Genomic DNA, 27,527 nt, shown 5'->3' with positions numbered 1-27,527 from the left:
AAGAAGAAGCAAAATTATACTAGTGTTCACGAGGCAGTGAAAGCCGGTGATGTAGAACAGCTTGCGTCAATGATAAAAAGTGGAGCTGGTATTAACAAAGTGGATATAGTCCATAAGTTCACACCTTTGCACTGTGCTGCACACTCTGGAAGTCTGGAGGTAAAATACTTTGTTAGTGCTCAGACATAGCTTAGGTTTTTGTAAGTTAATGTTTTCTTCCTTTTAGTTAGAGAGACAAGACATGAAATTGCTAGCTCTGATCAAGCTAAACAAATAATCTCTATCTTGTTTTTCTTAGTAAATATATTCACCAGGAGTAGAAGTAAAATTTTTAGTTTTTTGTTGTGCTTTTCTGAAGCTTCAGGCAGTTTATGTACTCAACATTGAAAGATTTCAGAAGTGATTTTCTTACTGCAAGTATAGTGTGGCTTCCCTTCCAGATTCATGGCCTTCTTTTGTCCCTATTAAGTTTTACCCATCATTTAAGGACAAATCCTGTAGGATGTGTACAATATTCTAATGATGATTGCATTGGGCTGGACTGAACCAGATGAGAAATGACGTGAAAACACATTCATTCAATTTATCAGTGTCTTACCCCATGCCTCATTCTCTATAGCAATAGCTTTAATATTTATTTTAATAAATAAAACATTGACTACTGATGCAGAAATCAACAGATACTTGCTACATACATGTGAGGAACTTTCAGAATGACCAAGCTTTTGTATTAAGGATAGCATATACCTTCTTGCTACAACCTCTTGTAAAATCATTATAGCAATCTAACCCTGAAGAACAAGGCTATGAATAATTGTATAAAAAAAACATGTCCAAAAGGAAAGGATGCAAAGTTTCTGCTAAAATCAAAAATGCCATTGTTGGAATGTGCAGAAACTGTCAAGAAAATGCTGGTCGTCATGTTGTCAGCCCTAAAAATAGCTCACACACCCTTTTCTACCTCTATAAATTCTGTAAATTTTCATTTGATTCTCCTACTTTGTAATCAGATAACTGAGTTATGTCATTTGTTTATCTCTCACTAAGCTCTTAATGTTGGAAACAGGAAGAATCAGAGTTGGAGACTGACATAAAGCAACATAATAAATAATAATAATAATAATAATAGTATCTAATAAACTATATAAATAGTCCTCGGCCACCTTCTGGTTAGTTCATAAAGTTTTTCATGTAAAACAAAAGGAACTGCTGGAAAAAAGTGAATAAAGCAAGGCTAGGCTGTGAAAGGTTGAGAAGAGAGGTGGGACTCCGTACACACAAAAAGCCTAATAAATTAAATGAAGTTTTAAATGTATTTGGTTGTATTTTTCCCCGAGCAGTTTCAACTGGAATTCAAGAGAGCATATTTGCATTTTCTTCAGTGTTTTTAACTCATGCCACATGATTGCTCTCACAGATTGCATTTTAAACCTGGAAAAGAAAAATTCATAAGACATGCTATAAAATCAATGCTAGGGTCTAGATTACTCGGTCATTCTCCTAGGTGAAGCCTTGAAACTGTATAACTTACCCGTAGCTTCCTAATGCACAAATATCTGGCTAATCCATGCCTTGGGTGTCTTATTTCAATAATGAAGTATTCTGATATGCTTTGAAATGTAGCGTCTACTGAGTTGTGCCCTAGACTCATGATAAGAATAATTTAAAAGACTTTGTTTTTGGTTGTGCAGTGTCTTCACTGGTTGCTCTGGCATGGAGCTGATATAACACAAGTAACTGTCAGAGGCTGGACAGCAGCTCATCTTGCAGCTATCCGAGGTCAGGATGCTTGCATGCAAGTAAGTATAAATATTTGCTCTCAAACAAAGTTAGTAGGGCAGACCTTGAGCTTAGATGAACTATCACAAGGTCATTATGAAGATCAGCTAAGACAGCTCCTAATGGTGCTATGAATATCTTATCAAGCTATCTTTACAACTGGAAGCATGTTACTGTTGCTCTATCTGTGCAAACAGAATTATTTTGTATAAAGACAATGCCTAGAAATCACCCCAAAGTTGTCCTGCTGAATTCATCCTTTTAGTCAACATTTACTTTTTCAGCTTGTGAACTGAACTTCTACTTTTCATTTCTTGTAGGCTCTGTTATTAAATGGAGCAAACCTAGAAGCTCAGGATGATCGTGGGTGCACTCCATCACACTTAGCTGCAGCCCATGGGCAGTCTTACACTTTACAAACTATACTACGAAGTGGAGTGGTGAGGAACTTTTATCTATAGTTCCCTAGCGCAAAGCCAAAGCTTCATATCTTTTTCCAGATAAGATAGACTGAGATTAGAAATGTAGATTCATCATTGTTGACATATTGTTGGAGGATGATGGAATTTATTTTTAAATTAAATTTCCATTTTTTTAATTGTAAGATATGTTAGGAAAATGTTCAAAAGTTCTAGGGAGAATCAATAATGTGAGAAAACAACATTCCACAGRGATGTCACTAAATAAAGATTGGATACTATGGTTATTGTGATTTTTCTCAGTTGTACTAATCTTCTGTAGTAAAAACTTAAAAAAATCCCAACCAAACCTAGGTATACATTTAAGGAATAATGAGGGATATGGTGACAAAATTATGTCTAAAAATGTACCCTTTATACATATATTATTTAAATAAAACCAAGAACTTATGAAAAATACCTGTCTTGGAATGAGCTCTATGCACATGGCATGATCTTTGAAAAAAGTTCTTGGATTTGACTTAAACAGTTGAACACAATGAATAGCTGATTCCTATTTATAAGATTTGTCTTGTTTCTAAGTTTCATAAATGAGTGATTTAACCTGCTGCTTTCATTCTAGAATGCAAATGTTTCAGACAGGAATGACTGGAAACCTGTTCATTATGCTGCTTTTCATGGTCGCTTGGGGTGTTTGCAGCTTCTTGTTAGATGGGGAGCAAGTATAGATGATGTGGATAACAACGGAAATCTTCCAGGTACATCAGGATAAATCACACATTTTTTTAGCCTTTGGATTGCAATTGTTGTGTTATGTGATAATTTTAGCAAATGATAAGTAATGCTTGGCAGCAGCATTTGCTAGTCAATTCCATACAATCAGCTTAGTTATTTAATTTTTATAATGATGGGGGAAATTATAAAATCCAAAGCACTTGTCTATTGGGGTAGTTCACCTCCTGCTGCTGCTGGCAAGGATTGGAGATCATGGGTGCTGTAATATCTCACATCAGAGTGGTTAAGAGCACTGGGTAGGTGGGCAGCCTTTCCCATAGCTGTGAAACAGTGCATATGCTAGTGGAGGTCATGGAAAGGGAAGGGGAGGTAGGGCAGGAGGCAGTTTCAGCTGGTATATGTTCCTTTTTGAATTTCTGCCAGAGTTTAATGGATGTGTAAGTGTGATCAAATTCTGGCTTCTTCTTGGGCAGGTTTTTGTATCAAACTGTTTCTTAACTGATTCGGTAAAACTCTTTGTTCTCATTTGCTTGTGATCTCATCTTGATTTCTGAAATATTGACATTTCTGTATTATCTGTAAACTGTATTCTTTTTATGATCATGTGCTCAGGCACTTTAGTGCAAAAAATGGGCAGCATTTATTCCTTCCTCTTCATAGTTTGGCCACCGTTCCGTTGCCTACCCATACTATTGCCTCAGAATCCTCTTTAAGTTGAATGCTATTGCTTATACCCTGCCTTCTTGTTGCATCCTTTCCCTTTTAGCCTTTCTCTTCTTATGAGCTGTCACATTATTTGTTCCAAGTAGCATAATGTTTTCTCTATAACTCTTTAGAGTTATGTTTTTAAATCTCTTTTTACAGTCGTTGACCCTTTGTTAAACACCACTTGTCTACTAAACGGGTACCTATGTCTTCTTTTGCAAACTGTTGTTGTTGTTGTTGTTGAAGAATGTGAGCCTGTTATATCTCCCAGCAGGACATTTGGTATATTAGCTCAAGCAGTAGAGGATTATGTTAGGCACTCTCATGACAGTGCAGAAGGTAGCTCTGTTTCCATGTGGGAACCCTTCCCTGATCCTACTGGGGTCATGAAAAACTCCATATCACACTTTTTTACAGAAAGAGGGAGAACACAACACAGTTCCAATTCAATCCTCTGTATACTCTGGTCATTAGGAAATTATTTTTTGTTATTATTTTTTGTTATTATTTTGACATATACAGAAGCTGAATCTCCAGCCTTTGTTCATTTTAATTTGACCATATTGTCATCCAAAAGAAAGAAACTGCTTTGAAATACTGCTAATAAAAGATTAGATAAGTGGTGTGCTATACAGGTCAAACTATTTTCCACAGTTTCTAAAACAGTGAAGAAAAATTATATCATCTTTACATAATTCAACTTCAAGATTAGATGGCAACGTCATAATTTTACATAAGAGTGTACTCAAAGAAACTTGCTGAGTTTGCAGTGCCATGCATCTAAAACTAAATATATATATATACACACATATATATAAGACTGTTTGGACCTTTTCCATGTGTGTGTTGTGGTAGACATTTTAATTACCTATAGCATGCTATTTTTTTCTGAGAACTCATTCAGAGCCCAGAATGGGCTGTGCTCGTTAATGAACTATGCAACATTTTGTCTGTTCTCTATATCCTATATATTTTTTGCCCTCCTAATCTTTTATTTTCTCCCTATATTCATTTTTGGCCCTACCTATGCATCGTTTATTGCTCACTAGTTAAGCCTGTTCTAGAGAAAATAGTGATTTGATAATGATGCAACACTGCAGTTTTTCACAAATACTATTTTTACTCACTGTTGAGAAGAGCAAATAGTTTTAGCCAGATTTTATAAAAGGCAAGACAAAACATAGAAAGCTCGAGATACCAAATACCACTGCGAATTTTGTGATGTCTAAGACACTAAGGCAAAGTTTTGCTAAGTTCTTRGCACTGAGCAGCATTTATGCTCACATTGCAGTACCCTTTCACTTTAGGCTCAACTGCAAATGCTCAGCATGCCTGCAGCTCATATGGCACAGTTATGTGTTGGGCACTAGCTAGTAAGAGAGATACAGATTAAAAACCACCTATGTAAAATTCCTTTATGTGACTTTCACAGCATCCTATTGAAACTCTACTAAAAGACATGGACTGAATACAACTCTCTAATGTATTTTTCCCTTGCTATCACTACAGAAAAATCTGAGCTTTTCTGACTGCTGTTCTGCACAGGGCAGACAGCTGGTTAAAAAGTTTAATTCCAAAAGGTTAAATTTTGTCCTTAAGATTTTGGGGTACCTGAAAATAGATTTATAGGAGTTGAGTCAGTTTTGCATCAGCTGATTGTAATAGTCAGTATTTAACTTTAAGAAGATCATAGAATCATAGAATCAGTAAGGTTGGAAGGGACCTCTGGAGATCATCTACTCCAACCCGCCTGCTCAGCAGGGGCACCTAGAGCATGTTAGACGGGGTTGCAGCCAGATAGGTTTTGAATATCTCCAGAGAAGGAGACTCCACAACCTCTCTGGGCAACCTGGTCCAGGGCTCCGTCACTCTCGCAGGGAAGAAATTGCCCCTCACGGTCAGGCRGAACTTCCTGTGCTTCAATTTCTGCCCATTGTCTCTTGTCCTGTCACACAGGACAACTGAAAAGAGTTTGTCCTCGTCCCCTTGACACCCTCCCTTCAGGTACTTGTACACAATGATAAGATCCCCCCTCAGGCTTCTCTTCCCCAGGCAGAAGAGGCCCAGCTCTCGCAGCCGTTCCTCACAGGGCAGGTGCTCCAGCCCTCTGATCATCTTTGTAGCCCTGCGTTGGACTCTATCCAGGAGCTCCACGTGTGTCTTGTCCTGGGGAGCCCAGAACTGGACACAGAACNGCGGAACTTCCTGTGCTTCAATTTCTGCCCATTGTCTCTTGTCCTGTCACACAGGACAACTGAAAAGAGTTTGTCCCCGTCCCCTTGACACCCTCCCTTCAGGTACTTGTACACAATGATAAGATCCCCCCTCAGGCTTCTCTTCTCCAGGCAGAAGAGGCCCAGCTCTCGCAGCCGTTCCTCACAGGGCAGGTGCTCCAGCCCTCTGATCATCTTTGTAGCCCTGCGTTGGACTCTCTCCAGGAGCTCCACGTGTGTCTTGTCCTGGGCAGCCCAGAACTGGACACTGAACTCGAGATGAGGCCTCACCAGGGCTGAGTGGAGGGGCAGGATCACGTCCCTCCACCTGCTGGCAACACTCATTCTAATGCACCCCAGGAGACCATTGGCCTTCCTGGCTGCAAGGGCACATTGCTGCCTCATGGTCAATCTGTCATCCACCAGCACAGCACTCCCAGGTCCTTCTCTGCAGAGCTACTCTCCAGCAGCTCAACCCCCAGCTTGTACGAATGCATGGAGTTATTCCTCCCTAGGTGCAGGACTCTGCACTTGCCCTTGTTGAACCTCAGGAGGTTCCTCTCCGCCCAGCTCTCCAACCTGTCCAGGTCTCTCTGAATGGCAGCACAGCCCTCAGGTGTGTCAGCCACTCCTCTCAGCTCGGGATCATCAGCAAACTTGCTGAGGAGGCACTCTGTCCCCTCATCCGGGTCATTGATGAAAAGGTTGAACAGGCTGGGACCCAGGACTGAGCCCTGGGGGACACCTCTAGCCACAGGCCTACAACTAGACTCCTTTGCCTGTAGTGCATCAGCCAAATTATACAGAGCATTTTCATAGGGTGACAATATATAATTAATAAGCATTTTTTTGGCAACTTCTTCCCCTTGATGGGACTAGAGGATACTGTGTATTACAAAATAATAAGCATTACCTCTTACTTTGTTATATCCCCAGCACTTTACCTGTATTAAATAACTAAACTTCAGTGTAGCCTGAAGGACAGAGAAGAAAATACTTGACACCTAAAGGAAAGCAGTCACTTCTGTAGTGAGGCACAGTAGCTTCTGCACGTAGCAAATGTCAACACCAATTTAGAAGATAAATGTAATAGATGTACTGTGTATAGACTCTGTTATGGGAGTAACCTCCAAAGACTTTACCGAACAAAGTGAATGCTATTGTCTTCATTTTATAGGTGGGGTAACTGAGATGCATASGTGGTGGCTAAATGGAGGTGGGATTAAAGCAGAAATGCCCTGACTTCTAGTCAAGGACACCCCTTGCTGCCTCCTCTGCAATGAGTATCTACTTAGGACAGGGAAATCAGAAGAACACCACTGCTGAGGAGTCAGATTTCTGCTCATTGAGAAGATGAAACCCCAGCAGTGCACTCTCCTAGCTAGTGGTCAAGGGTCTCTTGGCCATGTTGTATTGTCTCCTGCGTCAGCTCTGTCAGCGAATCTTCTTTGGAGACCCTCTCTTTGACAGTTTTCTTTTACCTTCTTTTGGTAAAGAAGGATATTTTCTCTTTTCTTCTTCYCAAGAGCTAAACTCTGTCCTGGATCTGTCCCGAGCATTCCTTATCCAGCTGAGGCTGCTCTCACTTCTTGTGCAATGCTGGATGTCTCAAGCACTGGCAGAGGAGCTAGATCTGATCAGCAGTGACAACAGTGCTTTCTTGGTGGTCAGCAGTGCTCTGTTTTAACATACTATGTTTTCCCTTGTGCTATAGCTCATCTGGCAGCAATGGAAGGACATCTGCATTGCTTTAAGTTCTTGGTCAGTAAAATGACCAATGTTCGGTACACTCTGAAAGCCAGRAATGACCATGGAGAGACTCCAAGGGACTTGGCTGAACGGTTCTATAAAGACAATATTTTGCAATATATTGATGGTATTGAAAAACAGGAGGAGCATCCAGAGACAAAGGAAAGTGAGTATGGATTAAGATACTTTAAAAATAGTCAATGTAATGCTACAGAAATACTTGATTCTGGTAACTTGTACGAGCAGGAGTATAACTTTTAAATAAGCAATGTAAGCAACAGCTGTTGCTTTCAATACTTACTACACTTAGTGATAGCTAAAGACTGGAATATTCAGTTTGATTTTATAAATGTGTTAGATTTACTTCTAATGGAAATAAAGCTTGTCACTTTGTTTTGCACTGTGAATAACAAGTTATCCATGGTATTGTTCTTAGACTTCACTATTAYTGTTCTTGGACTTCACCAGAGATCGTGCAAAATTGTGTAATTTTCATGAGTGTGCAGAATTGCATGTTCAGAGTCCTTTACTTGTATTAAGTAGTAATTTAGTCTAGAAACATCCCACTGAAATTAGGATTATTTGCGAAGCAGTAACGCTACTGCAGTCAGAACAGCCTAAGGATGCAAGTTTGGCAAGATTTGTAAGGAGAACATTCAACAGACCAAAAATATGAGAATTTCCCCTTTTACCTCTAGGCTTTTTACAGGCACTTACTTTTGTTATCTGCTATTCTTTTGCCATTATACAAATGCATATATATGTCAGTGCTTTCTCTCTCTAAAAATAATTAGGAAAATCAAATTATCTGTTTGGCTAATGTTTTAAGCAAGGAGCAAAATAGTTTATATATTTGGTGAGACTATRGAATTCCAATCAGGCAGGTGACTCTAGTTACCAACAGTATTAGAAGAGCAACCTTAAAACAAAGGTGTGCTTGTTATTCCAGATTTATGAGATTAATTTCCTAACTGTATAAGATTCCTGTAGTCATAACTAAGACATGTTTAGTGAAGCCTGTGAAGAACAGTGCTAGTTATGCATCTGCATTCTAACTGATTAAGGATGCATTAGCCTTGCTAACTACAGCTCTGAAATTTCCATGCATTAGTTAAGATAAGAGAGGCAAGCTGTGTAAGATGAATATGAGCATGCTTATTAGAATTCTAGGCATCTGCTTGGAAACATGTGCATTTCATTTTTAGTTTTAGCTTTCCCAGCCCATGGTGCTGCTTTCAAAGGGGACCTCGTAACACTTAGAAAATTAGTGAAAAGTGGAATAATCAATATTAATGAGCGGGATGATACAGGATCCACTCTCATGCACAAAGGTCAGTAATTATGATCTGTATTTCAGCTTGTTACTGTTTGTTACTGGCTTATTTGCCTTTTTTTTTTTTGAGTGGCTGCTTATCAGATAAATTTAATGAAAAATAGCATCTCATTTTCTGAGGGCTTCAAAGGGCAACACGTGATATATGTGCATAGGTGTCATTTACTTTAAAAACAAACTAAACTAGTTGAATTCAAGGAGGAAGAATTTATATTAAAAGAAACAATATGTAAACTGAAAACTAATTTAGTTTTTTTATCAGATGAGATGTAACTTTTAGAAACATTGACTATCTAGGTGTGATGATTTATACCGTGGCCTGGGCCTTTATTTACTGAATGTCTTGGTACTATGGAGATGTGTTTGAAAAACCACAACAAAGTCATTTCACAAAAAAGAGGCCCTCTTGTATTTTGAAATTTCTTTTGTAATGTCTGAAAGAAGAAATGGAGGAGGAAAGAAAGAGGGAGATATTCTTGCAATCTGTCTGTAACACGATTTCTTCCCGGCCTCCCTACACCTCTTTTTGACTAGATATAAATGTTAGAATTTTTCAAAACATAATTAAAGTTCTCGTTAAAAAAATTGCTAGATAGGGATTTTAGAAGCGTTTCTTGCATTCCTTCCCATCATTTTTCTTGGGTGTTGCTAACCTACAATCGTTTCATCCCTAATCTTTACGTATGATATGAATGTTATGGGGAAAAATTTGTAACCTATTATTGTTGTATTTTGTCGTCTCAGTAAGAAAACAGATGTGACACATATCCAAAGGTGGTGCTGTTAGAGACGTAATTATTTTTCCTTGAGGGAAAGAGCTTTCATGTTTCAGCCAGCAGGTCAGGTACCATCCTCCAATATGTGAAACATCATTCCTGGGACCATGTTGTAGGGGGAGTAGCTGTGCCAGATCATATGATGAGGGAAAGCTGTTATGTTAGGCTGTAAGTGAGAAGTGTTGTCTTGAGAATATGGCTCGAGTTGTGTGTCTAATGTTCCATGCATGAGACTGGGCAGGTTTTGTTTGACTCGTGACCGGAAAGAGTTGCTAATAAATTTCTGGTGCTAGAAGGAGGCACAAAACTAATGATCTTCCTCAAAACTGCATGTATTCATATGACTTGATCATTAGGCTCCTCTTGAAATAGTATCTCCCCATAAGCGTGTTAGTGAACTCAGCCCCTGGGATGTCAAACTGTGCCAAGAGGAGGACATCTTGGGTTAGAAACACATCAAACCTTCTACATCTGACTTTTGTGCACATTCTTTCTATCAGCTGCTGGACAAGGGCACCTCCATTGCTTACAGTGGTTGATTGAGATGGGAGCTGACTGTGACATTACGAATGAAGCTGGAGAGACCCCAAAAGATGTAGCCAAGAGGTAGCACTGCCTATCCTGTAACTATCATTTATTTGCTTACTATTTATATATCATTGTCAGCTTTTTTGAAATTACTTCTGATTTTCACTGATGGAGCAAGAACAGATCAGGCCTGTGAATTCCAGGTCTGAGTGATAAACAAAGCTGTACTGTTGCTGTAAAAAGTAGGCAGTTTAGCTGCTCATAGTTTGTACAGCAATGCTTCCTTAAATCCTGAAACCTCATCTGGCTRAATATCTGGGAACATGAAGAGTTTCAGAGAGTTTCTATTCCATGAGTAGAGCATGGATACATTTTTCCACCTGACAGTGCAGATTAACTGTTCTCTATGCAGATTTGCCCAGCTGGCAGCTGTGGAACTTTTGACACAAAGAACTGGAGATGGTAATTCTGATGACGAAGAACTAGATGCAAACAACATGAAGTTTTTTGAAAGACATGGTGTGGAAGGGAGTACAGATAGCAAGGAAGATTTAACCCTGGATAAAGCAGAGAAAACGAATGCACGCAGTAAGCACTGTCTTTCGTCACCCTTTATTTGGAAAAGATAGTCTCAAGACATTATATTTCTAGTCTCTACCAACTACTGCAGACTTCTTTGTCATAAGACAAGTTGATRGGATCTCTGTGCCATTGAGCATTCAAATATGTTTTAGAAAATTAGAAAGCATCTCATAGGAACATCAAAGCATGAATGTTACACTGTTTGAATCTGCACTGGTGAAGCCACATTAGATTGCATGTTGTTGTTGAGAGCTCTCTTCTGTGTAGGTGTTGGGTGTAGCTCTGGATCTGCTGAGCAGTACAATTGCTGCTGTTTGTGAGACTGTTTTCTAGACTATTAGATTCCGGTATGGATTTCTTCACTCCATGACATGTTACTTACCTGGAGAACTCTGTCTTGCAGTAAGGGCCTATCGCAAGATTCAGGAACTTCGGCAACTTCTAGAAATTGCCTACAGCAACTACAGACAGCTGGGAGGAATAACTGAGGAGGAAAGGAGAACGAAAAAAGAAGAAAGGGAAATTGAGAAGTAAGATTAATTTGTCCCGGTAATATTTAACTCTGTAATGCCAATTTGAAAGCCTTAGTTAAGGATACTTTACGCTCAAACTGCTTTGGCCATTACTTCTTTGTAACTTAGCAACTTCAGCCAGGTCAAAAAGAAAAGGATTTCAGCCAGTTGTCTGGCCATTTCTAAATGTCCACTACCAGGATCAGCACCACAACACTGGTGCAGTATGTTTGATGGGTCCACACTTCTTGTGCTTGTGTAGGATTAACTGTTCTACCTTCATTTTTTTTTCTGCTGCATATGTGCAGTAGATTGGATACATCCTGGCTGTTTTCAAAACATTATGGATGCAAAATACGTGTGCACACAGTAGGAAATCTGAAGAAAGGCCCTAGTATTAGCAAGATTTGGATGTTAAGTGCATATAAAGCAGAAATTATTCAATGGCCTGCTACATTTCTGTGTCAAAGACAATGTACTTCTGTGCTCAAGAATATATTAGATCATATCCACACTACAGAAAAACAACCTCAGCAAACCTGCCCATGCATGTGGAGCACCTTTCATAATATCTGTCTAATTCTCAAGATCTCCATTAAATCAAAGGATTCTGTTTGATGGGTCAGATGACTAGATGGATGGACTAAGTTTCAGAGAAAAGCTCTCCTGTCTATCAGATAATTAAATCTTAAATGATAAAGTATCATCCAAAAGATAGCCCTGTCCTGACCGCTAGCTCTCAAAGACTTGGCTACACACTGCCAGTCTCTGCCACACTGCCATATAGAAAATTATGTCCATTTTGTGTTTGGGCAGCCCTAAACCAATATGTCATTAATTGGTCACTGCATGGGAGACACTGTGTATCAGAAAGGCTTGTATGCCATAAGGAAGAGATCAGAATTATCAGTCTGTGTAGATCTAGAGCAGGGTATAGGTGTCACAAGGTGGAATAAGTATTTTTTTTTTAATGACATTATATGAGCCAGAGCATTGAGGATTTCTTTTGGCTTCAGAGTATGCTTTGACTCTAGCCTAGGAGTTATTTTAATTATCAAGCCCAGGCTGGAGGCCCAGCTTCCTTAACTTTAAATGTTGGCAGTATAGATACCTGCATCTCAGTCACCCCAAGTTTCTTTTTAGAGTCTTCAGAGGGATGTAGACTTTTTTTTTTAGGATATAATCAGAAATATAATTTAGGATGAGATTAATCACTTCTAGCAGTGTTTCTTCTCTTGTAAGGGAGTAGGGTGACTAGCTCAGATGGTGATGGCTATGCTGGAAGTTGAGAAAGCTCTGTTTTCAATGATGAAAAAGTCACTATTGTCTAATGGCAGAAATCAGAGGTCATTCTGGATGCAGCAGCTAGAAAAAGCTAGAAGTGCCTATTAGAGGACACTGCTGAGGCTCTTAAAGGGATTTTGTTTCCTGTGGCATGAGGGCTAAACCAGAAAACACAACAATTGTGAGGGTCTCTGAAGACTCTGCCTCATCTATGCAGGCCAAAGAGAATCCCTAATTTCACACTGGCATTTTGAAACTGAAAGACTGCTTATCAGGGTACCTACAGAGAGACTTGTGGATAAACCCCAAGGTATTTTTATCATATGCGACAAAACCTTCATTATTGAAAAAGATATCTAATGACAATAGCATCTTACTAGATGAAAAGCAGGAGTTGTCACTTGGGAATGTTGCTATAGCAGATTTTGAAGATGGCTGCTTTAGTGCAGGTTTTCCAGCTGTGAGAGGCCTGGTGGGAACCACTGCCCAGTGCTTTGCCCAGGCTTGCCTTGCATGGAAAAAGGCCCATCTTGTATGTGCCGCCTAAGTTTGAGATTTGTCTTATTAATCTCAAGAGTGCATGTATCAGCCTGTCCTCAAGCACTGGTTTCTCTGCACGAGCATAGACGATTCTTACGGTGTCAGTAAGGCTGACACCGCCTGGGAGCTTTGGGCTGTGTGAGTCAGGCATATTCAGTCCAGGAAATGTGGTACCTTTTGCCGAGAGATTTCCTGCTATCCCGTTTGAATCTGTGGACCAGAAATCTCCCTTTTCCTTTTACCAGTATTTCATCTTTGTAGCCATACTAATTCATCCTGGTACAGAAGAGAGCAGCTCAATTCAAGATGACTCAATCTGAGGTCATTTGCTGACTGTAATAAGAATATATCTGAATTATGCCTCTGCTGACCAGTTCCAGGAATCTCAGTTAATTAAGTAGCCATTGTGAATGTGATAATTGATGAGAACTTGTGCAACTATACATCAGCCAACRCTGCAGCCTCCCTGCAGAAAATGTTATGCTGTCATCTGAGCATTCCTCATCTGTGGTTAAGCCTATAACCTTGGGTTGTGGCCTACCCAAGATCCCACTGGCTGGCTTAGTGTGTGGGAACATGGCTCCATCTCGTGGTCGGATGTGCTGCGTACTGCTGAAAGCTAAGAACTGCCGATACTGAGATTTTTGCAATGGGTCTTTGGCCAGGAGCATGCTGTAGCTGAATGGAGGTCACTGTACAAATACATTCGGCCTAGAGAGAAGCAAGGGGCTTTTTTTCACCCAGTAGAAGAACTGAGCAGGATTCCCATGCTGGCATCCCTGGGTGCTTTGATAAGATGCTCCATATCTCCCTGAAGTCCTATTGTCATTTTGCAACTGGTGATGGATGGAGGATTTCTCTCCTAGGGTCTTCTCACAGAGAGGCTGGTTTAAGTAGCCCCAATAAAGAGGGACGATGGGCAGTGGAGGTGGGAAGTGGCCTTTCCAACCCGCTTGTGTGCCAGCAGTTGGTGTGAGTACTGCACTGTTATCTGCTGTGACTAACCTGTTCCTTAGCAGAGGCACAGGATTGCATGGAGTAGCCAGGGCAGGAGTTGACTGTATTTTATGAGCCTCTGCTTCTCTGCTTTGCTTTTGGCAGGACTGTGAAGGAGCTGGAGGCCCAGCTAGAATATGAGCGAGTCAGGCGGGAGAAACTGGAGAGCCAGCTGGATGACTACCGTGCTGAGATAGGCCACCTCAGAAAGAGCCTGGAGAAAACCCCCACCTCCCCTGCTCTCCCTCCGGTGAGTGCCACAAAAAGTCGCTTTGCCAGCCAGTGCACAGGACAGAGGTCAGTTCTTGTTGCTTGTGCGTGTTTGTCCTCACTGAGATGGCACAGTGCTAGGAAATATCATTAGAATAAATGTGTTGTCAGCTTTTAGCTTAGGACACTGAAGCAAGCAACAACCTTCTCTGCATCCTKACAGTGTCTCTGCTGTGAAAGGGTATCAGATACCAGTTTCTCTCTGCACAGAGGAGTGCCCATCTTCTTCATGTTTGTATTAACAAAAGGGAGTGGACTAAGGGCTTAGTACCTCTGTGCTGTAGCTGCAGTGACTAACTGTTCCTGACACTGACTACTGGGTGCCTCAGGAAAACTGTCGACTCCTCATCCCTTAGATTGGGCTGGTTTGTAGCAATTGCAGTAGTGTTGCAGGATATTTACTTTGCCTCAGAACTCTYCTTCTGAATTGGTTTATTTTCCTCCTTTTTACACCACACTGAAGTACTGTAATACAGTACTATATTGCTGTGTATAGTGGCTGATTTCATGAGTGATGTTGCATGCCATCTGTTGTCATCTTCATTATCAAGCCCAGTGATGGCAAACAAGATGCAGATATGACCTATTCCTTGGCTTAGCAGAATACAGAAAAAAGTTATAATCTTTTTTTCTTTGTTTCTTTCTTTTAATACCAAATCTGATGTGTTGGCAGCTTCACATCAAAGGTTCATATGCTAACTTTGAGAACAGGGGGCCTGGCTTCAGATCCTGCCCTGCCACATAACTTCCACAAAATGATGTGACAGTCAGCACCTCATTTGTCAGGTCTTTCCCATCCAGTCAAACCACAGCCCTGGGTGAGGTAATGAAGTTCCTCCTCCTCTGGCTGGTGGGGGACAATACGCARTTACACTGCTATTTCTTTCAAAGATGCAGCCGATATAAGACTCATGGCCCTGTCTTAGGCCCAGCCTAAGGCAGACTGTTCACTGCTGCTCTTAAGAGCTTCTCTTAACTGCCTTGACCATTGTACTGATGCAACTGTTTTTGTAAGGCCCTGTTATAACTGATAGATAAGTCAGGCGAGGACTGTAGCTACTGAAAATGTAGGAGACTTGGATTTAGATTCTTCTTTTGCCTAGAAGGTCCCAGAAGCCCCATCCCTGGGGTGCCATAACCAGCACAATGCCAACTTTCCGGAGACAAAGCTGTATTAATTCCCTGCTCACAGCCATGCGCTACGATTGCTATAATTAAGTATTCATTGGTTCACAGGGAGAGAATGAGAGAAAACAACTTTATAGGCTTATTAAAAGGGATATCAAGCAGGAAGAAGGAAATTTGGCCTGAGCTTTACATGAACATTTACATATTCCTTGGACCAGAAATAGGATTACTGGTTAAAAGGGGTAACATTAGCACCTTCTTCAGCCAGGTTTGAATGTCCAGGTGTTTGGCGTGTCCCCACAAGGTAGTGGTCTCCTCTGTTTTCCAACTGTGTTGGGGAAGAATGCTTGGTGAATGTTCTGAGTGTGAAATGAGCATCTAAGAACCCTGTTTTGTTACCATTTAAACTACACATRGCTTTGGCTATTGAAATGGCTGGGGCATTTCAGGCCCCTTGAGAGCAGAAGTGATCCCACCCCTAGGAAGCTGGGAGCAGGAGCTGCGACATGGGTTGTTTTGTGTTTCACTCCTTGGAAAAAGATGGAAGAACTTCCATCCCAAGCATTTTAGTCCTTCTTCTGCCATCTTCTGGTCACAGGGCAACATACATGGCTGCATGTGTAGCATACCTAAGTTGCAACTCAAAGCATCGAGGCTTGCAGGGTGCCTCCATCACACACTTGTGCAGGGTGCTGGATTTATAGCAGCAAAGTTCTTTTGTCTGTGTCCCCCAGCTTTTCCTCCAGCTCTTCCAGGCAGTAGCTCAAATATCCCCAGTTTGCAGTTGTCTTTCTCTTCGCTTGAATAGTTAAACATGGTCTGTGAGGCCTCTTGGCCACAACAGATCCCTCAGCTGGGTATGAATGGTACTTTTGTAGCTATTATCTTTCCAATATGCCCTACTTATCATCTGCTAAGATTCAAACGGGTTTAAAAGATAATGAGAGAGACATTCMTAAAACAAATTATCCAAGACCTTTTTTAAAGATGCTGGCTTTGGCTTGTGGGGCAGGGGTGTGTGTGTGTGGGGGGGACTGCTCTGAGCCACAGTGCAACGAGAGCATTACTGCAGTTTTCTTACACCTGTTTCTAGGCAGCACTGTCCTGTGCTCTGACATAGCCACCTTGTACAGCCCCTTCCATCTYCTTCATCCACTTTCCCCACTTTTTTCCTCCTCTTTCTGCCCTCCCTTGYGTAATTGTTTCCTCCCACTATATTCTTGGGACTGAACTTTTCTACACTGAGCTTCTCTAWCTGGCCAGGTACCTCCCCGCTTCAGAACAAAAGCCACTCTCTGTGCCCACAGGCCACCTTAAAACATTACCTGGCATTACTATTCACCTGGCAACCTGGGGCCACTTTGGCATATAGYGCTGTGTTTCTGTGGTAGAGCAGTGTCTGTAATTACTTAGTTTGCTACTGGTAGCAGTCTGAAAAAGCACATTTGGGTACTGGCTTAACTGTCAACAACACTAGCTTGGATGGAGACAGCTTCTGCTGGGGCAGAWTTGTTTTAAAAAGCTTCTGCTTTCAATAACTGCTGCAAACAAGGGTTCTTCAAAATTTTACCCTGCTGTGACGGTCATTCTGCATACAGGAGACTAAGCTGTGCTCTCAGCTTCAGTTTGGCTCCAAAATTATTCCAGTATTCAACAGCTGAGACAAACTCAAGTAGAGCAGAGCACCAGCACAACAGCACTAATCATTGTGTTTGATCTTGGGTATACTGTCAAGCTGAACACTTCATCTATTTCTAGCTTTGATTTTATCAAACACTCTTACCACTCTGAATATTAGCCTAACCACTACTTCCTTAGGGGAAAAAAGGTGTTTGTGCTAGTGTTCCATTGCCAGATGCTCCACAGCGTGTGAAAGTTTACAAGAAATAAAAGCTTCTTTCACTTTGTTCTAAATCTCTTACAAATAAAGGGACAGAAAGTCAAAAACAGGTGGTATAGAAACAGCCCAGAAAGCCATTAGGCTCTTGGCTCAGGCTGGGTTCAGTCATAGGCAAGATTACCAACACGAGGAAGAAAAAGAGCATGTCTAGAACATGTCTTTGCCCCATTTGACATACTGCAGGCTCGATAACTAATTTTGTTAATATAAAAAATGGTCTTGGCTGTTAGTGCATTTGTTTTGAACCCAATAGTCTCTAGCTATTCAAAGCTGTAATTTGCTCAAAATCCTATCTTATTAGGTAGCCTATTTAAGGAATTGCAGTTTAATGGTTGCGGTGTCCTTTGTTTCAGGAAACTGAAGCAACATCTGATTCTTGCAAAGAGAAAAAGAAAATAAAGAAGAAGCCATCCCGCAGCCCTGGAGGGGTGTTTGTGAAGCGATGCTGAGGAATGAACCTCGTAAGTAGGGCAGGCAGGCAGGCTTAGAGAAAGATGTCGATGCAGGAAGGCAGTTGTGTCCAAAASAGCGAAGCTGGGGAATATTAGACAGTTTTGTCTTACTGCACAACAGCCAGTCCAGGTTCATCTTCTAATCATCTCCCAAGTCCTTCCAAACAGAAGTCACTAGAGGCAGAAAAGCTGTTACATAACTGCCAGGAAGTAGAACAACAATATTCAAGACAGTGCAAAGTGTCTGCATAGCCTCGGTTCTACAGATGAGTTGTGGTTTCGTATCTTTCGGTTTTAGTGAAATTTTTCAGTGAACTTCCTAGTTCTCAGGGATAGAAAATATCTTTAAATCACAGAAGCATTTTTCTAAAAAGCTGTAAGACTTCTTTTCCTATCTCAGTAGCTGTTTAGCAACAACTTTGCAAATTATAAACAACAATTGAAGAGTTAACTGCAGAGCTGTCGTAGGCCCTACTGGGCCTGAGAAGAGTATCCCAATCTGCTAGGCTATTTTGTACTATTGTCTTACAAAACAGCACCTTACTTCCTAAAATAGATCGGACAGACACTGAATCTTGCTTGCACACTAAGGATCTGGAGAAGAGTATTTGCTTGACTGCAGACTGGTGCTAAGCCTTGCTTTTCATGGAGTTATTCCTAAGCAAGCGAGAAAGRTACCCCTTCACAACGTACCACATGAACTGTACTGCTGGGCCTCCGAGTCTACCTCAGGGCTGAAGGTTTCACTAGATTATGGGGCAYGTTAAAGTTAGAACTAGCAAGCCTGACCTCCATGCCCCAAAAACTTTTCATGACTTTACACATAATACTCTTCTTCCATTAGTATGCTATTGTGAAATTTCTTTTTTTATATTGGAACCTTCATCATTCATAATATTGAGACAGTCTTGATTTCAGTAATAAGTCAGGTCAATAATATAAGACTTTCATAAAAATTAACTCACTAGTGCTTGAATCATGATCAGTCYTCTCAATTACTTAAAGGAAAATTAATCTCTGAATTTCAAAGTTAATGGAAAAAGTAAATCTGATTGTTTTTATGCACATGTGCTATAATAGACTGGGAGAGAGGCAAGCTGAGGAATAGCCTTGTATCAGAGCTAAAAAGGAGAAATCCAGTCTCTAGCACCTACTTACGGGTGTGTGTRGGGGGAGGTAAGGGGAAGGGAAAGGCGAGAGCTGGAGTAGATCAGAGATTTCCTACATCACTGCTGGTGTTAAAATCTCATGTAGGAACAGCACAAATGATCAACCTGAATCTTCCTGAGCACTTCCAGAATGRGTAGTTTACTACAAGATGAATCTGTCTACACGACAGTTACAGCAGACATCAGCGACGGCCTGAAGTCTTGGCTGGTAGCACTCCCATACCCATTTGAGAAATACACAGACACTGTAAAAAGCAGACTCAACCCTCAATAGAGCAGTGCTGTGCCTATTATAAAAATCTCGTTTTTACAGACTGRTAATCTGAATTCAAGTTTCTCAGACAACAAATGTAACTAATTCATTTTATTTTCTTAAATAAAAATGTTTAAATACATAATCTCAYGCACAGAATACAAGAATTTGCAAGGTACCTGCAAATTCAATATAGAGAGAAAAAAACTGCTATAGAAAAAAATTGTCACTATCCAAATTTTTATACTCTCTAGCCCATTAAGGGCCTACTCTTACTTAAAAGTTTAATCCAGGAAGAACTTTAATTTAATTAAAGACTTAAACTAAGCCTAGGCATTTGTACTCAGCAAAGTGTGAGTGCTTCAGTTTTGAAAGATAWCCCCCATTATGTTCCATCTTGGCAATCAAAGTCATAAAGTACTTGCAGAAGGTAGGGGGATCATGATCAGGTTAGTTTAGAAGTCAGTGTGTCCCATTCTTTTCCATGGGATTACAGAACACTCCAGAGAAGTGGGGAGACAGGGAGGAGAAGGACCACCACCACACTAGCAACTTTATTTGAGATGCTGAATATAGTCACATTAGAAGTTAGATCCTATACTCAGAAGATACAGGAGGGTTTATTGGAAACACCCTGTATTACCTGAAGGGAGGAGTTATGAACATTTTTCTGCCCAAGGCTCTACACTGTGAGAGCATCTCCCTTTGGAAAGAATAGTTCCCCTTATTCTGTTGGCCTCTGAAGGTATGGGTAAAAGGTATTAAAAAAATGTATGGGGACATCTTAGTTTTAAATGAGATTTTATATCTATGTAAACCACTTYTGAAGAAAAAGAGAATTCTTCAGGAAAAGCCTGGGAGTGTGTGTTTATATTTATTACCAATGGGCCATGCTTCCATCCATCAAAAAAGAGCAACAGATTGAAGAAACATCCAGCCCCTATTTTTAAAATTAGGGTACTCTGCTTGGATCAGAGTAGATCTGCTGCAATCTGGCATTAGTATTCCCATATTTTCATAGGCATATCAAATGTTTACTGTTTCCCTTTTGAGAGGAGCTGAGGGCATAGAGAATATTCTGAAAGACAAAACAAAATTAATTCTGAAACTTCTTAGGAAACACTTTCTGACTTAATGTAGAAAGTCCACTGAGGTAAATAAATTATTGAATAAGGGACAAAGAATAATTACTGTGTATTTACTTACCCTCCTCCTACAAATATTTTGATCTTTGGTGTTAACTATTCAGAAAACTTTTTATGTACAACAAGAATATATATAAAGAAAAGGGTACCAAGATTATCTACAGCTGAAACATGATGGTCTAGCAAATGTTGCGTGGTGGCCTTTTCTCCATCTATATTTGATGTAGTCATTCCATTTAGATCTATTTCCAGAATCTATAAAATCCAAGTGCTATTGCTAGGCAAGTGAATACCGAAGCTGTTAAAACAAAAGAAAAGAGGTAGTAATTAACACTAAATTTCATCATCATCTACATGCAGAATACTACTACCTGCATACAGATGGAGGGATAATTTTAACTCTAGAGGAGTGTTTCTTAAACCTCCTGAGTTGTTTCAGGGGTGGCAGAAGAATTTTAAATGACAGTGTCCTATCTTAGATTTAATAACCTATCCAGAAGCAGCCCAAACACTGAGATAGGCCATCAAATTAAGCAGTCTGAGGAATTATGTTTTCAGGAACGTTTGTGGAATTATGTTGGATATACAGAACACAACAGGCTACCATAAATTTTACTGATGTTCCCCTGTTTATCATAAATTATAAGAGAAATGGTTAAGACAGATCTTTCATCAAACATAATTAAAATTAACAAAATGAACTAACGGTATATACACCTGATGCATCATTAGGATTTCTAGGCAGTGCCTCTGAAGCTTGATCTATCTTATAGAACTGTTAAGCTGTTGTTTCAGTTAATGATAGAATAAAGCTAACTGGGTTTGTCTTTGGACTTGTTCTCACTTCCAAATGTAATGTGTTACTCTTTTTTCATTCAACTCTAATGCAATATAAATTACCCTAATTATRAATATATTGAGAAGTCAATCTCAAATCAGACTTTGATTTTTCTACTTGGCAGGGAAAGGTAGAAATACTGCAACACTGAAAATGTGTTTCTTTCAAAGTCTGAAYGGGAGGCAGAGCTAGTTGCAGCAGCAAAATACAGTGATTTCAAAGCAAGAGGTTCCCCTATTTCCATATTCCATTCAACAGAAGTCACAAGGACTTTCAAAATCTGAGAGCAGACCAACCTACAATATACCTTACACATAATCACAARAACATGTAAATATCCCACTTCACTCTCAGACTAGTTTTTGATTGTGAGCAAGCTTTCAGGATAACCTGAAGGACCTCAGGAGAGTTTCTGGAGCAACTCTGCCATGTACATTTCTGCAGCAAGGAGAGATACTGGCAGACTAGACAAAGTATTTAGCCCTCCCCGCTAAGTTCATGCTTCTTCTGATCCCAGTTCTGGGCACAATCCTAATCCAGCTGCAACGCTTTCATGCACCTCTCCCATGTTCTGAGTCACTACTGTTTTAAAGGGGGGGGGGGTACACCCCCCTCAACTCCAGTTATCTGCTGCTACACAGCTAACTTTGGGTTCATTTTGCATCAAACACTTGTTTCCACACCATAGGCAGCTTCAGTTCCTTAGAACAGCAACTGACAGCATTGCTTACATACTACAGAGACATAATCACTCTGTTTGCAAGGAGACAAAAGAGAATACAACTAGTTTACAAAAGAAGGATTTTCTAGAACTGTCTCCAGTATTTAAAAACATACTTGAATAAAATGCTTTACTTCCACGGATACTTGCCTTCTTGCCTATCACATACCTGCCAAATAACGTATTGTATCCAGTTTGTTAGATTCCATAAGTGTTTTTAAGGAAGCTATTTCAGTGTCAATTTTATTACTGATTTCTGAGATAACACTGTTGGTACTTGAATCCTGAAAAATTAAAAGATAACATATATTTGACTGTGATCTCTAGCCCTTTCAGTTTTGCAAAGCCTAACAAAAATGCCATGCTATCAGAAATGAAAAGGAAAAACACTTTAAAACAAATTTCCGATCTGTCAGTGAAGTAAAATATGCAACTGCTAAGAGATCTTAGAAAACACCAGGCAGCACTTCATACAATCCAAGCAGGGTATTAAAGAAGAAAGAAAAGAAAAAATCACATACTACAGATTTTTCTTTGGTGTGTCTATGCCCAAWGAACCTAAAGGCACCACTCTGCGATGTATAGATATATGCCTAAATTTCTGTGAAACACTGATTTAATCATCCACAAGCTATATCCAGTAAAGGGAGGAGAGATACTGAAGATGGGACATGTCTATCACAGCCTCTTGGACTTCAGTGTCTGCCTGCAGGTCTGGGGACTTCCAGCCCCCAGAATTGTTCCTCAGCACTTAGCCTTTAATATTGGGAAGGGGAGCATGGCAGCRCGTATCTCACATGCAATAGCCTGCACATTAACACACTCACGAGTTACAACTGTGAAGTGGGAGATACGGCTTGCATGACCCCTTCCACCCAAGTGATGTTTAACACAAATCCCACAGACCTGGACAGTAAACAAATAACATGTGAGTGATACTTTTTGTTTTCCTATTAACTTTCATGACAGTTTTGAGCTTACATGACATAAAATAAATACAAAATAAAAACAGTTCCACATTATGAGGCTGGCTCTGTTTAATACTTACTTTCTTATGAAACTCTGTAGTTGCTTCCATGAGTTTCTTCTCTTGATCTGTAAACTATGAATAAAAGGCAAATTACAACTGTAGTAAGGGAAAACAAGAAATAAAAACTGATAAGAGTATCTTCAACGCCCAGCTTACCATATCTGTCACTCTGCTTCTTTCCAAGTTTATATCTAGCTTGCTGTCAGCTCGGATTTTACCTGTTTCATTCTTTAAAACAAATAATGATTATGAAAATAACTGTTTACTTCCCCTAATATAAGTGTATATATACTTGCTGTTTACTTACCATTAGCTGTTGTTTAACTTGATCTAATTCAATTTTCATTTTCTACATGAAAGGGAGAAAGAAAAGTATTTTATAAATTCAGAAAAGAAAGTGTTGTCACTACACAGTTACCACTGCATTCACGGTAATTACTCTTCCATGATTTTTCTCCTAATAGAGCAATTTGTTCTTGATTACATAACTTAACTAGTGTGTTCAGACTATACAGCCAGGTATAATCTATTGGAAATTTTGCTAACTGGAAATTAAGGTATTATTTTGTAACAATATACAATGATAAACTTGTTATACTGAGACTAAATATAGTAGAAAAACAAATACCAAAATGCTGTCAAGCCCACCAAAATGTCTAAATCACTTATTTAAATTGTTACATAAAAATGGCTGATTACTCTCCCTGTACTGTATAATTTATAAGGCTCTACTAGAACTAGCCRTAAATAAAAATAAAGATTATTCTAAGATGAAAACGTTTTTTTCTTTCCAGAGAAACTGAGCAAGTCTTAACAAGTAAAATCTATTTTTATATGATCATAAAAGCCATCATTCACAAACATTTCAACTCTGATAGAAGTATCCATGCTTACTTCTACACAGAAGCATCCATAATTACTCTTACATAAGTATTTTGTTCCACAAAAGATGTTCAGTAGGTATAACTCAACATGTATTACAATTTAACCTCTTAATTTAAAATACTTATTAGTACCTCATTCTCTGCTCTCAAGTTTGCAAATTCACTTTTCTCCAGGATGACCATATCTTTTCGAATAGAGTCTAAATGTGCCATTATCTGCTGTAAAGTTATTTCCTTTGAAAAAACAAACATGTCAAAATGATTAAGTTTCACACTTTCTGGAAAAGTCAAGGAAAGCAGAGATTTTCACGTCTGAGATTATGAAATAAGCTGCAACAAAACACAAAGCAGGGTTAAAAAACAACAGGAGAGCAGCTGAATSTCAGAATTTTGTAGTTGGAATTTGAAAGATTCAAGAGGCCTTTTTTGCAATTTTTTTTTGTTTCCATTAAGTAATTCTGAATTTAAGTAAAAAAGCCACAGGTATCCAGGCCAAGCCACTGCAAGTGAAATACACTAGTAACTTCAGGTTAGTCTTCCATTTTCTTCCTCTTTCAATGAATGTTTAGTACACAGTAAAATATGAATTGTTAGTCTCTATTCAGTTCCTAAATATGAGTATCACACTGTCCTCTCAGCTCTGACATGCAATGCTTACTAGTACAACACTGCAGAAAAAGGTAACCCTTTCCAGTCTTTGGACTAAAAAGTTTAAAATCCAGCTACTAATAAACTAGAGAGAAAATAAAGGAGGAAACATTGTGTTTTATAATCTTGAAAGCAATATTTCTACACCTAGTGTAAGGAAGTTATGCTACTGTTTAACATGAGTTAAACTCTGCAGAGAAGGACCTGGGAGTGCTGGTGGATGACAAGTTGACCGTGAGCCAGCAATGTGCCCTTGTGGCCAAGAAGGCCAATGGTCTTCTGGGGTGCATTGGGAAGAGTGTTGCCAGCAGGTGGAGGGAGGTGATCCTGCCCCTCTMCTCAGCCCTGGGGAGGCCTCATCTCGAGTCCTGTGTCTAGTTCTGGGCTCCCCAGGACAAGACACACGTGGAGCTCCTGGAGAGAGTCCAGATGATCAGAGGGCTGCAGCACCTGTCCTGTGAGGAATGGCTGTGAGAGCTGGGCCTCTTCTGCCTGGAGAAGAGAAGCCTGAGGGGGGATCTTATCGATGTGTACAAGTACCTGAAGGGAGGGTGTCAAGGGGACGGGGACAAACTCTTTTCAGTTGTCCCGTGTGACAGGACAAGAGGCAATGGGCAGAAATTGAAGCACAGGAAGTTCCGCCTGACCGTGAGGGGGAATTTCTTCCCYGTGAGAGTGACGGAGCMCYGGACCAGGYTGCCCAGAGAGGTTGTGGAGTCTCCTTCTCTGRAGATMTTCAARRCCYRYCTGGMTGCAACCCYGTCTAACATGCTCTAGGTGACCCTGCTGAGCAGGGGAGTTGGAGTAGATGATCTCCAGAGGTCCCTTCCAACCTTACTGATTCTGTGCTTCTATGAATGAAGACAGCTTTGTGGGATTATGCCTTTAAAGCTCAAAGCCAGCAGAATGAAGAGCTCTCATTCAGACTACAAGTGAACAGTATTTTCTCTACCTAAATCATGTCCTTCAGCTTCCCCTGAAGTCTGACTTTACTTTGTWGAACATGATGAAGTTGCAGCTTTTAACAATCCCTGGTAAAACTTCAGCTTCATTTGCATTTAGGAGCTGATTTTCTCCTTCCGTCTTAAAATATTCAGCTTTAAACTCATTACATTACAACAAGTAGTGTTTCTGACTAACAAAATCCATGCAAATTACATTTGGGATACTGACTTTAAGTGCAACAGGATCCCCAAAAGAAATGTTTCCCCTTTGACTCAAAAAAACACAAACAATAGAAACACACAAATTTTTAGCTTCTTCATCTTTGAGATGTGTTTTAAGAAGTTAAATGAATTTTATCAAGAATGTGAGATAAAAACCCGCTGTAATCAAGACTCAGCAGTTTAAATAAAGTAGCAATAAATGTTTAATTGCATTAACTCACTGAAGAAGAACAGGACATAATTTCAGCTTGCAGAGCCTTTCTGACTAATTATTACTGTGCATCAGTATTATTTTGGCAATTTTTTAAGATGAAACCTGCCACCACCTCTGTTACCAGCAGAAAAAAAAATCGCACTACTACCCCGATTCACTGCCTCCAGATACGTTCACAAGCATCTGCCTGAATGCCTAAGCAAAGATGACAGCGTGGTACTTGGCTTGTGGGCAGACAGAGGTGTTGAACCAATGCCAGTGCCTTAGTTTATACAAACAAATAAATCAGGGCTTCTGGCTGACCCTGAGGCCACAGCTCAGGCCTAGATGGTTAAAATCTCTTTTTCCTAAAACAAGGTGTCTCTGTCCACTCTGTCTTGCATTTCCTGGCCCTATGCTTTCCTACAAAACGTGCCACGGTCAGGGAGGCTGATATAGTTGGCACAGGCCAAAATCACGCTAGGGGCTGCACTAACAGTTTAACAGTCTGGATTACTGTGCGGTGATGTTTGAGGCCATGCCCTAGCCATGTTTCACTACTAGGACAGATACAGCTTTAGAGATTAAAATGCACAAGTAAAATCATGAAAGTTGTTTTTAGCTTACGAACCAGGAAAAAAAATGAAGCACAACAAATGCAGCATTTTTATGGACAAAGTTGATATCTTTACTACTGTTCAATAAAGAACAGAGACGACTTTCTATTGTTTTATGCAGAGTTTTGTTATCTCTCAGGAATGCTTTCAAAATCCTTTTCTACCCTCAACTGTTGTGAAAGGCTGTTAAAATTTTTGTTTCACCTCAAAGTTTTCAGCAGAAAATGACGCAATCTCTGCACTACACTTATTGCATTGGGAAAGCAGTTCAGGTTCCTGTGAGGAGGYGTTCTGTGTAAGATATTGTTATCCTTTAGTAGTTTAATAGCAGTTGGAAAGTCAGGAAAATCARTGAAGTGTTTACTAGAGCAAGTTGCTCACCTGTCTTTTAACTATGCAAATGTGCATCATTCTATTTATATAACCACATGAGACTTTTTACCTGCTGAGCTTGGGTCACCATATCCTTGTAGACTGTGTCTAAGCTGACATTTGACAGAGTTATTAGTGCTGATACAATSGTCTCTGCTTGTTCTTTCCCAAAGCCTGAAAGACAATTGGAAGAYGACAAGTTGAGATAATACTAGAAAATCGGATGAAGAGCAAGAGCTGCATAATAAACTTGGACTCGYGATTCCTTTACCTAACTACTGCAACGCACAAGTACTCAAAACTGACAAAGAAGAGTCAGTCACTGTGACTTTTAATTAGAAAAGCTCARACTTAATGCTGCAAAAAATCTGAAAAGCATTGCCTATTAATTTTTAATAAACTAAAATAGTCTGTAGTATGGCTGAGACAGTAGGACAAAACTTCTGTAAAATGTTTAACTGCYCATGCATTATAAAAATAGTCCAGCAAAATTTTACTTTAWTAKAAMYTTTWAAARKTTMTAWTAAAGTCAAATTTACCTTTTGMTACAAAGCACACATCCKATAGAATAATAAAAATAAAAGTTAAGT

The 27,527-nt window shown here is 39.9% G+C and overlaps 2 protein-coding genes across 3 annotated transcripts; one reads left to right on the top strand and one right to left on the bottom strand.

The window, feature by feature from the left end:
• ANKRD42 (ankyrin repeat domain 42) lies at positions 1–27,174 on the top strand. 2 transcript variants are annotated; one of them, XM_085314541.1, is made up of 12 exons: positions 1–159; positions 1,692–1,799; positions 2,100–2,219; positions 2,821–2,956; positions 7,566–7,766; positions 8,806–8,931; positions 10,210–10,315; positions 10,650–10,825; positions 11,223–11,349; positions 14,257–14,401; positions 17,803–17,910; positions 27,111–27,174. In XM_085314541.1, exons 1-11 carry the CDS (start codon positions 70–72, stop codon positions 17,896–17,898), a joined length of 1,431 nt encoding a protein of 476 aa, XP_085170667.1. In that variant the 5' UTR covers positions 1–69; the 3' UTR covers positions 17,899–17,910; positions 27,111–27,174. The 2 variants fall into 2 exon arrangements, with proteins under 2 accessions (XP_085170667.1, XP_085170666.1); XM_085314540.1 differs by lacking the exon at positions 27,111–27,174 and having other exon boundaries at positions 17,803–20,175.
• CCDC90B (coiled-coil domain containing 90B) lies at positions 19,997–27,107 on the bottom strand. The gene is made up of 7 exons (XM_085314542.1): positions 27,008–27,107; positions 24,074–24,175; positions 23,365–23,406; positions 23,214–23,285; positions 23,076–23,129; positions 22,197–22,311; positions 19,997–20,766 (listed from the first exon to the last, which is right to left on the bottom strand). The coding sequence occupies exons 1-7, from the start codon at positions 27,026–27,028 to the stop codon at positions 20,711–20,713; spliced, it is 462 nt and encodes a 153-aa protein (XP_085170668.1). The 5' UTR covers positions 27,029–27,107; the 3' UTR covers positions 19,997–20,710.
• Positions 27,175–27,527: the final 353 nt, after the last annotated feature.

This window comes from Rhea americana, unplaced genomic scaffold (genome assembly GCF_003343005.1).
Source record: "Rhea americana isolate MKP2758 unplaced genomic scaffold, rheAme1 scaffold_407, whole genome shotgun sequence".
Taxonomy (NCBI): Eukaryota; Metazoa; Chordata; class Aves; order Rheiformes; family Rheidae; genus Rhea; species Rhea americana.
Note: the sequence above shows the minus strand (reverse complement) of the source record. Positions and strands in the feature narration are given on the sequence as shown.